Here is a 12,568-nt window from a genome sequence, read left to right as displayed (position 1 = left end):
TGGTGCTTGATTGGTCCCACTACCTAGTAGCGTCTGATACATCTGGGCTTAAGGTTAAACGAAATATTGTTCCTACGCTACGTGAAACATCTCTTACAAGATTTAGGTGTAGGGGGAAAGGGCTCATCTTGGCTTTTCTCAAACGAGTACCTTTCTATATAAAAGACATCGCTGGTTTTAAATGCACATACTTACGAGTGTATCGTAACTCGCAAGATGAAATATTAAATTTGAAATGCTTCACGGGGAGGCCGCATTTCCGTTATTATAGATTTTGTAGGGTGCCCTACGATTGACTGTTATTTCCTATTTATTGAAAGCTCTAAAGAACCCTTTTAGAATAAAACAGTTTATATAGCTCTGCATCATCTTGTACAAACTTTACGCTTTGCTTCTCTGAAAAAAATTCCGGCCTCTCAAAAATAAGCATTCAAAACATAATAAAGGAACTACATCCGGCCAATAAAAAACACTGCAGGCTGCAGTGCAGGGCGAAACAAGAGTACTAGTCCTATTTGTATTTTTTTACGTAAGATTCTCCTAAATTTACGCTTTTGTTTCACTGGAGACAAAATATCTCGCCTCAGCGAATACCAGATTCTCTGAATTAAGGTGGTGATACAGGCGAGTTGCTACATGACTTAAGAAATTGGGAACAGCGCTCAAAAAAGACGAGGGCAACGAGAGTAGAACACAGGATAAGCACTGACTATCAACTGAAGTTTTATTAAAATTTGACTCAAACAAGAAAACACCACAAAGCCAACCAACGCCGAAACAACCAATGGCCGTGTCGCTCACCATGCCTCTATAAAATCAACCTCTTTTTTGGGAAGATAAACCGAAGGCTGGTTGACGCGGTGCCCCGAGCCAGCTTTTTCGATGGCATGCGCCTCTACCACCTCCCTTTTTACTTTTGTGCGAACACAGGCACTTCTCGTTGCCCTAAGCCTATTACTAATGCGATTAATATAAGTAAATCTTCTTGCTCACTGAAAGGATGGTGCAAGTCTTTGTTCGTCTGCCCTAAAGTATTTTGCTCTATCTTTATTTGTGTATTGTCTACAATACGCTCCCCGTGACTACCTTAGCTAATTAGTCTTAAACAATGAAATAATTCGGCGCAAACGAATATGTCTGATTTTGTCAGACGCTTTCTAACAAAATACAGTTGATATCACTCCCGCAGAGCGCACCTTCTTGTTCTTATTTTTTTGAGTACGTAGCAAGTTATTTTGGACACTCGTGTACCCTAAAAAATTATCTGCGAAATAATGGTGACATCACACATATTTATTTGTACGCTGAGATGAGTTCTCCCTCCACAGGCAATGTGACTTCGCCATTTGTTGATGAGACAATAGGCGGAAAAAAGCACGATGCAAAAAACGTGCGCGCCACCCTTTAAGAAACGCAATGAGAAGGTTCTTGAAAAAACCGTGTTATAAGTAATTTCTGGTGTATTTTTGTTTTGTGCATCTGAATATCACAAACATTTGTCGGGAGCGTACCAATAGACGCGAGAAAAACCGAAACATCAACCGCTGGATGTGACGTAACAACCAGAGGTTTCAAGCAACATCGCTTTTGCCTGCTGGGGTAAGGTTTCCGGAAGGCTCGGGTGTGTTGAAATCCCGGTATAGGGAGTATTTACTGACGGCCATAGCTGTGTGGGCGAATGCTGAGCGCGTGCGGATGGCCAGCTTCCAGAGTTATTTTGCAACGTGCATCCCGCACCATCAACAGTGCCGGTCTTAGCAGCCTCTTGATGTGAGCTCGTTCTGAGCATGCGCTCTAAACAGCACCCACAAGTATGGCGTCCAGTGAATACTCCCTATAGTACGCCACGATTTCGTCCTCACACCAAACGCGCCGGGAAGGAGGGGCTTTAGCGTTATTTCGAAAGCACTTTTGTGGCTACATGGTCTTGACATTCGCAATCCTCACGTATAAATCCGGTTACTGATCGTTCGAGAAGCGGCGCGTGTGGCTCATTGTGTTCAAACTCTCTGACTTCGAAAGGCCGCACACCCTGCTCTTTCCATTGCGGACGAATGTCACCCTGCGAACTTCGGAAGCTCTACTTTGTTTCACATTGAAAGTTTAAACACAAAACGCCAATCGAAAAACGCACGCAAATCGTGAACTTAAAAAATAATTCCACGGCCTTAAACAAAAAAAGAAAAGCTACGCGGGGATATTTGCAGTGAGGAATTCGCAAATATCCCGAACGAAAACATATACTTTCAGTCTTCGCGCAAAAAATACGCTCACATTTTTTTTTTTTTTTGCTTTTTTTTTTAGGAATAGCGCGGATGGTTTTTTTGCACATGTACATGCTTTTAGCATTTAGCCCGACCGCTGTCAACGTCTATACGATCCCCGATGGAGCCGTCCAAACAACGCCAAGAGTGTACCATCATGTCGCTCGTCGTCTTCACCCGTTTGCTATAGGCAACCTGCAATTCTGTTTGGTTTGGCGCTGTGGATCAAGCGACTGAAGCGAGAGACGCTGGATATGCGTGGGAGTGGCGTGGCGTGATTGGTTTAGCAGGTGATAGTAAACCCGTGAAAAAAACGAGTCTCTCGTATCATGTAGCGAACACCTCGGTCGCGGACTTCGAGGGAAACGGAGTATCGTGTTTTCGTGTACGTTGCAAATCCCAAAAACTATTTCGCACCTAGAAAAAAAAAATGCGTCTTTTGTGCGTTTTCTTTTTTTTTTTTTTTTTAAAAACATTTGAGCTCGATTGTTTCTGTCTTATAAATAATCCGGTTGCCACCCGGTGGTGTTGAAGCTTGTGGCGCCTTCTTATCCTGCCCATGCGCTTATCACGTGAACCCTTGTATTGCGTGAAACTATCGTGTCCTTTGGCATAGTGTAGGACCATCTACAAAGAAAAACTAACGTACAACTTTACGTCGCAAGGCAGCTTAAGAATACACTGAATCGCGCAGCGAGCCTGTGTTGTTGTTGTTGTTTTCAAAACTGGCAGCAACGTGCTAAAACAACCGCTGAAACTCAATGTACTATCGGGGAAAAATGAAATCCGAGCAGAGGAGCGCGTGGCTCGCGGTAGAGGCTGCGCCGCCTGGAAGTGAGCCTAGGTATAAGGGTGCGTGGCCTACTCCGATCTGTTTACGCCCTTCGCTCGGCGCTTCCCAAGGTTCGGCAGTGCGCCTCTTACCGCTCATTCACACTGGAAGCGGATCCGTGTTCACAAAGCGGTTGCGAACACGGTTGTATAAAGATCCAGTACAATTGCACGCGCACTTGATGTCATCGAGTGCGCGTGCAATTATACTGGATCTCTATACAACCACGTTCGCAACCGCTTTGCGAACCCGGATCCGCTTCCAGTGTGAATGAGCGGTTAGTTCGCTGAAAGTTATCACCGCGCTACCTTTGCTCGCTCGGCGCGTGCAGCCCGAGGATGCTCGCCGCTAGTAGCAGCTAAAGCGCGCGCTCAGCAGCGCGCGCTTTAGCTGCGACTAGCGGCGATAGCAAATGATGATAAAGATGTGATAGAGGCGGATAGACCGACTTCTGGCATACAGGATAAATATTTATTTTCTAAAAAGTGAAGGTAAGAGTTGAGCACCTAAGTATCATCACAACTGAGAAATGCCAACTCAAACCCCCACAGTAGAATCCAGAGAGTGGTGACACACATGCTGTGCCCTCAACGTATTGCTGATATGATTGTGAAGGAAAACACCTTTAGTATTTATTTTGCCTTTTTGCTTCCTCAGTTGTGCCAAGATTGCCGTGTCTTCAATCTTCCGCCAACGTCGACACGCATCACAATACGAACAGAATTAATTATCCAAAGGGGGCAACCTCACAACCGATACGTGGGGTATCTGATCACCTTTGCATACGATGCATACATACACCTATCACCTAGGAAGTTGCAGATTGGCCACTCATATTAATGTAACAATCACAAGTTAAGACAGCGTGCAATGGCAGTGAGATATTGCAATTGATACGAGCTAACTTTTACACCTTTCGAATAAAGAAAACGTGTTAGCACGTTAAACAGTTGAGTTCAGGATGATTAGATAAACGCGCTTTCATCGGCTTCGTTCAGACCCCTTCAGACCCGCTGAAAAAGCAGAAAGTTCCCATGACTCAAAACTTTAGTCCGAAATCAATATCAGTGTCAGTTAAGGACACGCAGACTGTGTTGACTCCCGAGTATCTAATTACAAATCCGCAGCCAATGAGAATGAAGCGTCGGCCGCTTAAAAGTCACGACTCGTGTTTTTTAAGCTTTACGTATTTATAGTGCTCCCAGCCGTCGTTGATAAACGGCACGCGTTGCCGTTTTAAGTCTCGTGGCAGCATGAAGGCAGACAAAATGTAGTATTGCACCGTAAACATTTCTAATGCTTCTTTTTTATTACGCAAGGTTAAGGTTAGACGGATCGTAATATTGTGCTCATGCTGACGAGTCTATTTTTATCCATTTTTAAGGCGCACTTCTCGGCACTTTGTAGCTTCTACTTTTATTTATTTATTTGCGATTACCCCGCAACGCTTGGAGGCATTCTTGCAAAGGGGTGGGGGGGGGGGGGGGGGAGTGAGAGTACTATTACATCAGTCATGATCATGTTGATACACTCACAAGGAAGAAAAAGGTCGCATATCACAGGACAAGCATTCGCTGATGTACACCCTTTAAACAATTGCATAGGCTGATGCCGCTGTATCAAAGTTTAAAAAAAAATTGAAGGGCTATAATGGCCCTGTTTAAAATTCCACTAGGCGAAATCAAAAACCGCAAGTTTTTATGTTTATTTAAGGCGCGGGATCCAGCACAAAAGATCAGCTAAAATTTGACACAAACTGGAACATTCCTTGAAGGGCCTTTTTTAAAGGGCATGGTTGGAGAAAGAAATGACGATGCATAAATACGTTTGTGCTCAGCCTTAGAGACCTGTTTGCATAGAGCGCAAGGATATAGACGGTTTAAACACGCGCCTGGTTTAGCCGGCATTGCCGACCTTCTCTTGTCTTACCGAGAGGACGAGCCACTGAAGTGAGCGTTGACGAGCCTCAACAAGGGCCTATGCTGAGGAAGACAAAGTAGAATCTAAAGTGGCAATGACCTGCTGTGCTCTGATCATGATGAAGTGAAGTAAACGGTAATAAGAGGAAACAAAAATTTAAGGTCGGTTATGGCGGCGCCCATGTAAAGCTGCTGCAAAGCGCCTATAGTGCATGTACGTGAAAAACAAGTAAAATAAATGAAAAAAAAAACTTCTAAATTTGATATTGTTAAGATCGGCCCCCAGCCACTTCTACCGCGGCTCCAGTCATGTACGAGCTCTCGGGCGAGCAGAGAAAAGCGACGACATCGGCGACCTCTCGGGGCTGGGCGGCACGTCCGAGAGGAACTTGGGCCACAATCATCTCCCTTTGCTCCTCGGTTATCCTGCTTGTTACCGGGGTGTTGGCGGTGAACCCTGGCAGCACAGCGTTGCACCGGATTCTCTTGTCGGCAAGATCCAGGGCCACAGACCTGGTGAGGCCAACGATGCCGGCCTTGGAGGCGACGTAGCTGCTGAATCCTTTTGGAGCCGTCTTGGCGACAATACTGGCTATGTTGACCACGACCCCATCGGTCACCCCTCCGGCTAGCATATCTCGAACTGCAGCTTGGGTCATCAGGAATGTGCCCTGGTAGATAAGCAAACTACTTAAAAACATGTTGGAGAATAAAAGTCAAGGTGACTATAATAGTTGTTTAAAGCATGATTTGAATCTGGATTCAAATCGTACCGATTTGTCTGTGATAACTTAAATCAGTAACTTTTCCTTAAACCAATACTCGACAATACTCGAAATATTTTACTTTTAACGTTTGTCTATTTGTGCCTGATTTCCACGGGCCTTTAATTTTTATTTAAAGCAAAGAATGATCAACTAGGAAATATTTATATTAGGCAGCAACCAATAAACTTATCTAGTGAAAAACACGTCCCTCATTTCTAGCTGGAGATTTTTAAAGAATGTAAGTTCGACTTAAAACAAATTAATCTGTTTTAAATCAAATAATTATGATTTCCATGTTGTTTTTTATTTTCAAAAACTTTTGTTTTTTTAGCCTACTCAGAAAAGAGTACACGGTACTCCACTAATTCTGATTCTCGAGGGTAATTTCAATCAGTTAATCGAGGTAACCTTGTAGGCCTTCACCAAGGCAAAACCAGAATCTCATAGTTTCATCACTGCCTAGACAATTAATTCACTGTTTTACATCAATTTGCCTGATTATGAACCACGCAGAACCCTGCCCTCCCTTGAATTGTTTATTATTTTATTTTATCTGTCAGCAGAGCCAAAGCACTCTTCCTATTTTTTTCTGAGTATTCTCGACATTCCAGCGTCACCTTATTAAAACAGAAAGCGGACCTCCCATAACTGGCCTTAAGACGCAAGCTTTCTGGCTGATGCCTTTTTCGTCGCATTTATTATGCACCATCGCTCAGCCGAGGCACCCTAACACCGTCGCATATCATTACACCTCGTCTTAATCACTCATGTAAGAATGACCGTTTCACCTGCCGCACTTCTTTTTTATATTCCTTCTTTCCCAAAACAGCGGTATGGTGGAATGATCTAACAGAGCGCATCGTCACCGAGATTAACTTTGATGGTTTTCAATTACTTATGAGACTCCATTTAGTTATTGTATGATTTACGATGTCTTGTATGTCTGCACTACTGTGCAAGATTTCATTTTACGATTTGCTTATACATTTTACGAATTGATTTACGATTTGCTTATTCATTTTACGACTTGATTTACAATTTCTTACATGTTTGCACTGCTGTGCATGTCTTTATTTTATTATGTTTTGTTTGTTTCATTTATGATGTACTTATCCCCCCTTAGGTAATGTCCTTCCCAGAAGGACCGTTAAGATATTTCAATAAATAAATAAATAAATAAATTCCTCAGAGGTGCACTCGACACAAAAATAATTCGCATGATCAAATGTCAAGCGTCGAAACAGCACCGAGATAAAGGGCTCGAGTCAGATAAACCCTAGACATAGCACCACATCGTCGAATCGGAATAGCCGCAAAGATTACAATGAAAATGTACGTCAATACGGAGAAACGCACAGCGTCGTCACACCGCATTGATAACATATCCTTTTGTATCATCCCTCAGTGTATGCTCGGCTAGCCAAGACAAGAAGGTTTAGCTGATTCTTTTTTTTTTATTCAGAATTTGAATTTGAATGGGAACTCAGAAAGTTGCTGTAAGCTAAATAAAGTAAGTGACAAAGATCAACTACATGGTCTATACTACACATACTTGTGGATGATGACTCTCTTTTTTCGTATAAATTAACCAAGGCTATCAAGAGTAAGAGGATTACTGACTAAAAATACGCATAAAAACACAGAAGGAATATCGCGATGCTTTCCCAATATTTTTGTATTTATTTTCGTTTGCCAAGTTGCGCATTCTTCTAGAAGGCAATCTACCAACCGGTATTGCCAATTTAAAGGTTGTCCTGCTAAATCTAGCTTTTTTTCAGTTCTAGTGAAACTGCTGTGTGGTAGTTAGCGGGATTTGTAAGCAAGTTTCCGATTATGCTGGAGGTTATTTTGTTTTTGTTTTATCTGAAATGGTTTTAAGTTTACATTTAACAATCGTAAACAAATCGTAAATTCTGTTGCAAAACTCAAGGGGTCATTTTCTTTTTCTTTGATTGAGCAACGTTATTTTCAGTGAGAATAACGCTTGCGACGTCACTCGATATCCCGTTGGCGAACGTTAATACATGCAATGAACACATCTTCTTTGAACTGAATTGTGAGTTAATGTCTTCAATCATTTTCCAGTGTGCCAATTGACATAGGCCAAGTTAATTATGCACAAATATTCAGAAAACAAAATCAGGGGTATGGTATTCTAAATTTTGAGGCTCTAATAGTTACTGAAACTTCCAAGCGGCGTCGGACGCGCCAAATACCTCTACTGGAGAACATAACTTTTTGCGAAAACCTGGTAATTTGTTGAACTGTCACCGAATATTACACAAAAGCTCGGACCTACGAAAATGTACGTCGGCAAGTATGGCAAACTCATGCCTGGGTCGGCTTGCTAGTATCGGCGTCTTAGCTTAGTCGGTGCTAAAGAAAGCCTGCCAAGCCTGGAAAGCGCGAGCGCTTGAGAATCTACTTCACGTGCCACTCCGCTGAAGACCTAGCTTGACTCGGCGGTGCTTCCCTTAACACAGTCTTAGCTAAGACGCTGATTCTAGCAAGTCGGTCCCGGTATCACCTAGAAACCGTAAAGCCGAGGTCACTCTGCTTATAAATCCTAAACATGACAGTCAGCAAATAGATTCGAACGCACGAAATGGCCATTTGTCCTCAAAGCTAATGGGAGCTTACACGGAATGTCGATGCCACAACAGACCCTCTTCAGAAGACAGCGCCATCTATCAGCTACTGAGCTAATTATCCTCGTCACCCATTCTTCGGGCACGTATTGTGAGCTTGTACTCTACAGGAGGGCCGCGTCTCCGTTCGGCCAGCACTCGAGTCCTATCACAGGCATCGTGCCCAAGAAATGGCGATCACCAATATTGCTTGACGGGCTTTTGAAAAAGGCTTATCGGAAGCATCTTTCAGTTCAGCATGCGTCCAAGCGAGAGCTCGTGCGGCTCTATATTGCGCCTCCCTCCAGGTAAACTGCAAAGGAGGCTAGAAGCGCGAACGCGTCACATTGGCTGGTGCCAATGTTACTATAACAACTCGGTTGGGAGACTGTCATAGAGCCTGCTCTGAAAAAGTGGTACCAATTCGAGCTCGAGAGCCAAGCCAGAGAGCCAAGCGTGGCGATCGTAACGCCGCCGTTTCTCCCGCAGCGGCCACTCAGGGAACTGCACCGCTGCTTGTATTGGTTCGGCAGTATCGCATTTGAGACCGTCCACTGTGACTGTTTTATTTTGGCTTTACTTGGCCATTTTGGCATTTTGGCGCGGAAACATATACGGCACCCCCGTCTCCCGAACGGGACGTGTTCCGAATTACTACCGAAATTAGGGTGCACCAAGGTCGGGACGCGCCACGTCAAATTACTGGTGAGACATGGTTGTAGAAAAACAATAATAATTGTGCAACAAAACCTTGTAAACTGAAGATTATAAAAAAGACCACCGCCTTGTCATTCTATACTAATCTCCAATAAAACTTCCTACAAAAAGAGCTTTTTCCGCTTGTTTTCACGCAAAAGCACGCTTTCTAAAAGCTCATGGTGACCACACAGTAAAGAAAAAGATTGAGCCGCCATCTTGGCGACTCAAAATTTGGAGTCTCGGTACTATGGGAACATTCAGTGACTGTAGCAGTAGCCATATAAAGCAACTCATGTTTCACTATTCAGTATTCAGCTGCACCGGAACCCTTTTGGATCAGGGCGGCCGCTCCCGAAGGAGCGTCACTGGAGCTGTTAAAGAAATAGTAAAAGTACAAAAAACTGACAATGTCGCGTCACACAGAAACACGCACTTCGCATCCCATGAGGGGGAGGAGAGAAAGTTCGAGCTTGTCCTTGGTCCAGTGTCCAGTCACACCTGCCCTGTCTGTGTTCTGACTCAACTGGTCGCTCAAGGATGGCGCTGTGATTGTATTGAGCTCGGTCTCGGTGGACGCCAGCGGCCCTGGTTTGAAGGGTTAGTTTACAACTTAGGGTTTTAGTAACAATGGCTGGTGCTCTTGCCTTCGCGAACGTTCATACGTCCGAGACGGTAACAGAATCTAAGGACGCTTTAAACACGCGCCACAGTAAAGCCGCCTTTGACGGCCTTCTCTTGGCTTACCGAGATACCGCGCCACTGAAACGGGCGTTGACGAGTCTCCAGAAAGGGCAATACTGGGGGGGGAGGACACAATCGAATATAAAATTGCAATAACCTGACCTGCTATATAGTAATGATGAAGTGAAGTAAGAGGAATAACAGGAAATCAAAACTTTATAGCGACGCCCATCCAGAGCTGCTTGACAGCGTCTACATTGGTGCGAAGTACCGAATGAATTTATTTATTCACATTATGCTATTTACGTACGATCGCCTAATTCAGTGCTCCAGAAAGAATATTTGAGATGTTGTACTTAAAGGGCGATTTTTCATGATCCTTCCCGCCGTTCTTGCAACGAGGATGCAACTACCCTCCTCTGTGGGGTTCCGAATGCTGTAGAAGGTTACGTAGAACGCTGTACGATGGCGAAAACGATCTACGAAAACTTTCTAATAACTCAGATGTATGACCGCTAAGATTGCATGCAGAAAGTTATGGCATTGATTACCTTCAGGTTAACGCTGACGGTTCGGTCAAACATATCTTCGCTTGTATCGGTAATCGAAGTGAATGTTGCTCCAGTACCAGCGCAGTTCACCATAATGCTAGCTGCCTTGCCGTAGACTTCTTGGATGGCGGCAAATGTAGACTGCACCGACGACGAGTCCACAACATCCACGTGCATCGCAACGTGTTTCTGAAGATCGTTCACCGCTGAAAATAATCCACAGTTTGTTTTGTATAACGCTGCCAGTGACTAGAGGAAACTGGTTGAAACAGCTCCAAAACAAAACATATTTTCAAATAGACAAACATTCCTAAGTGGTCTGAGCTTCTTCACTAATTTAGAGACGCTAATAAGGGCATAAAAAATGTGCTGTTCAAACCAGAATCCAAAGAGTTTTCTATTTTTTTTTAAGTAAGTTAAGTACACATATAAATATATGTATAAGATTATTAAGATTTTTATACCTTACTAAAATTGGAATAGTAAGTGCAAAACCAAATCGATGAAGATAAAGTTTGCTTCAATTATTTTGTAATAGAAACCCTCCCAAAAGGCTTGTTTATAAACGCAGTTCTTCATATAAGTATGGAACTTCCAAACTTGAGCTATTGGAACTTAACCCTGTAAAAGAGACTGCTTAAGCTAATTGCAAGTAGACAAAACAAATATTATGCTGAATATTAAAACCAAAAAAGGATTTAAAATGCCTATTAGTAGATCGCAGCTTTCTATAATTACTTCTGTCTCTTCGCTAAAGCATACAGTGAGCAACATTGTTTACACGTTACTATTTTTCAGCGCTGGAGGTAGAACAACAAACCTGGAAGACCGCTCACCACGGCCTGGGCAGCAGCCATATTGATGTCAGCGACGATCACCTGAGCTCCTTTCTCGGCTAATGCATGGCAAATCGCTTCGCCAATAACGCCTCCGCCTCCGGTCACCATGGCCACGTGACCGCACAGGGGACTCCCCTGGGATCTAGCCATTTCGTCGGGGTTTTCGATCTCCACTTCCGCGAGGCGTATGGTGACCGAGGTGTGGCGAATAGTCGAATGGGTCCGTATTTTTATAGGAGAAGTATCAGGCAGAAGGGGGGGGGGGGGGGGGGAGGAGGGCAATATAAAATGAAACACAATAGAAGTACAATTTAAAAGAGAAACACCCGGTAGTAACTGAGCCAATAAAAATCACCTGCGTCATTCAGTTGAATTGGTTTTTACGGAGGACGGCCTCTGTTCTTGGAAAGGCGTTGATTGCTTTAGAAAGAGTACGGACTGACATTTTCGATGTATGAACTTTGAGACGGACACGTGGAACCTTTTTACGCAGTTCATATGAGCTCCTTATCTCACACGGGCTAAGTATAAGGGAATATTTGAGTAGATACAGCGTCCTGATGATCTTTTATGTTGAAACTGAACAATATATCTAGTGTCTGATTATCCACCAAGGCAACATATTTTACAGTATCGAGTTCCTCACCTGTGGTGATCGTAAAGAAAAAAAACTATAGATATGCGCTTTCCGATGGCACATTTATTGTTCTCTAGTTTAATTATTAATGTTGGTGAAACACTGCCGCACAGCCTACTTTGTGTTCTAACCAGACGTTATAAAAAACTCTTCTGGCACCTAAAATTATTGTGCGTCTACATTCCCGCAAAGCACTCCGAAGAAACAGTCGCTGCCCTTACGAAGGGAACTTGGAGACTGGGGAGGCTCAAGATACATTCCAATCTGAAAAACAAACTGCACTATCCCGCAGAGTACGACGCCTCGCGTGTTTATGCCGTGCTAAATGCAAAGGCTGTTTTTTTTATTTGCTTTTTTTTTGTCTCGTCATTCGCACAGACACTTTTGTATGTGCCTGCTGTTTACTTTAATAATATTATTATTATTTATTTTTCTGTGCCCAAAAAAAAACATGATGTATTTACTTTGATAACCGAAGGGTAAATTAAAAACACAACAAACAAATATGCGGAACAAGATAGAAAAAAAAACACTAATAAATTCTAAACAAGCACAAAGCTCATAGAGTAGTAACAAGCCCCTCCAACTTTCTTCCGAAAAAGATTGAAGTCGCGAAACATATCGATACTTCAATAATCCAAGCGAGTGAAAGGGGATTGTATGCCTTTCTCAATCGCCTAAAACCAAAGCCCTATCAATTACTATAGCGCTTGTCCTGTACACTTCATGTCCGTGTCTTTTTTGCTCTATTT

General features: G+C 43.3%; 1 protein-coding gene across 1 annotated transcript; it reads right to left on the bottom strand.

The window, feature by feature from the left end:
* Window positions 1–5,284: 5,284 nt before the first annotated feature.
* LOC115331844 (estradiol 17-beta-dehydrogenase 8-like) lies at window positions 5,285–11,335 on the bottom strand. The gene is made up of 3 exons (XM_029994103.2): window positions 11,161–11,335; window positions 10,341–10,546; window positions 5,285–5,686 (listed from the first exon to the last, which is right to left on the bottom strand). Exons 1-3 carry the CDS (start codon window positions 11,327–11,329, stop codon window positions 5,285–5,287), a joined length of 777 nt encoding a protein of 258 aa, XP_029849963.2. The 5' UTR covers window positions 11,330–11,335.
* Between the last annotated feature and the right edge of the window lie 1,233 nt (window positions 11,336–12,568).

The sequence above is a fragment of the Ixodes scapularis genome, unplaced genomic scaffold, assembly GCF_016920785.2.
Source record: "Ixodes scapularis isolate PalLabHiFi unplaced genomic scaffold, ASM1692078v2 PGA_scaffold5__190_contigs__length_132052651, whole genome shotgun sequence".
Taxonomy (NCBI): Eukaryota; Metazoa; Arthropoda; class Arachnida; order Ixodida; family Ixodidae; genus Ixodes; species Ixodes scapularis.
The sequence above is the reverse complement of the archived record's forward strand: the minus strand, read 5'-3'. Positions and strand labels throughout refer to the sequence as shown.

What these genes read in the sequence shown, in the direction of transcription:
- LOC115331844 (XM_029994103.2), bottom strand. Translation starts at nt 11,329, where the DNA reads ATGGCTAGATCCCAGGGGAGTCCCCTGTGCGGTCACGTGGCCATGGTG. An exon ending in CGTGGTGAGCGGTCTTCCAG is followed by an intron (nt 10,547 to 11,160) that starts GTTTGTTGTTCT and finishes GATTATTTTCAG; the next exon opens with CGGTGAACGATCTTCAGAAA. An exon ending in CCGTCAGCGTTAACCTGAAG is followed by an intron (nt 5,687 to 10,340) that starts GTAATCAATGCC and finishes CTTATCTACCAG; the next exon opens with GGCACATTCCTGATGACCCA.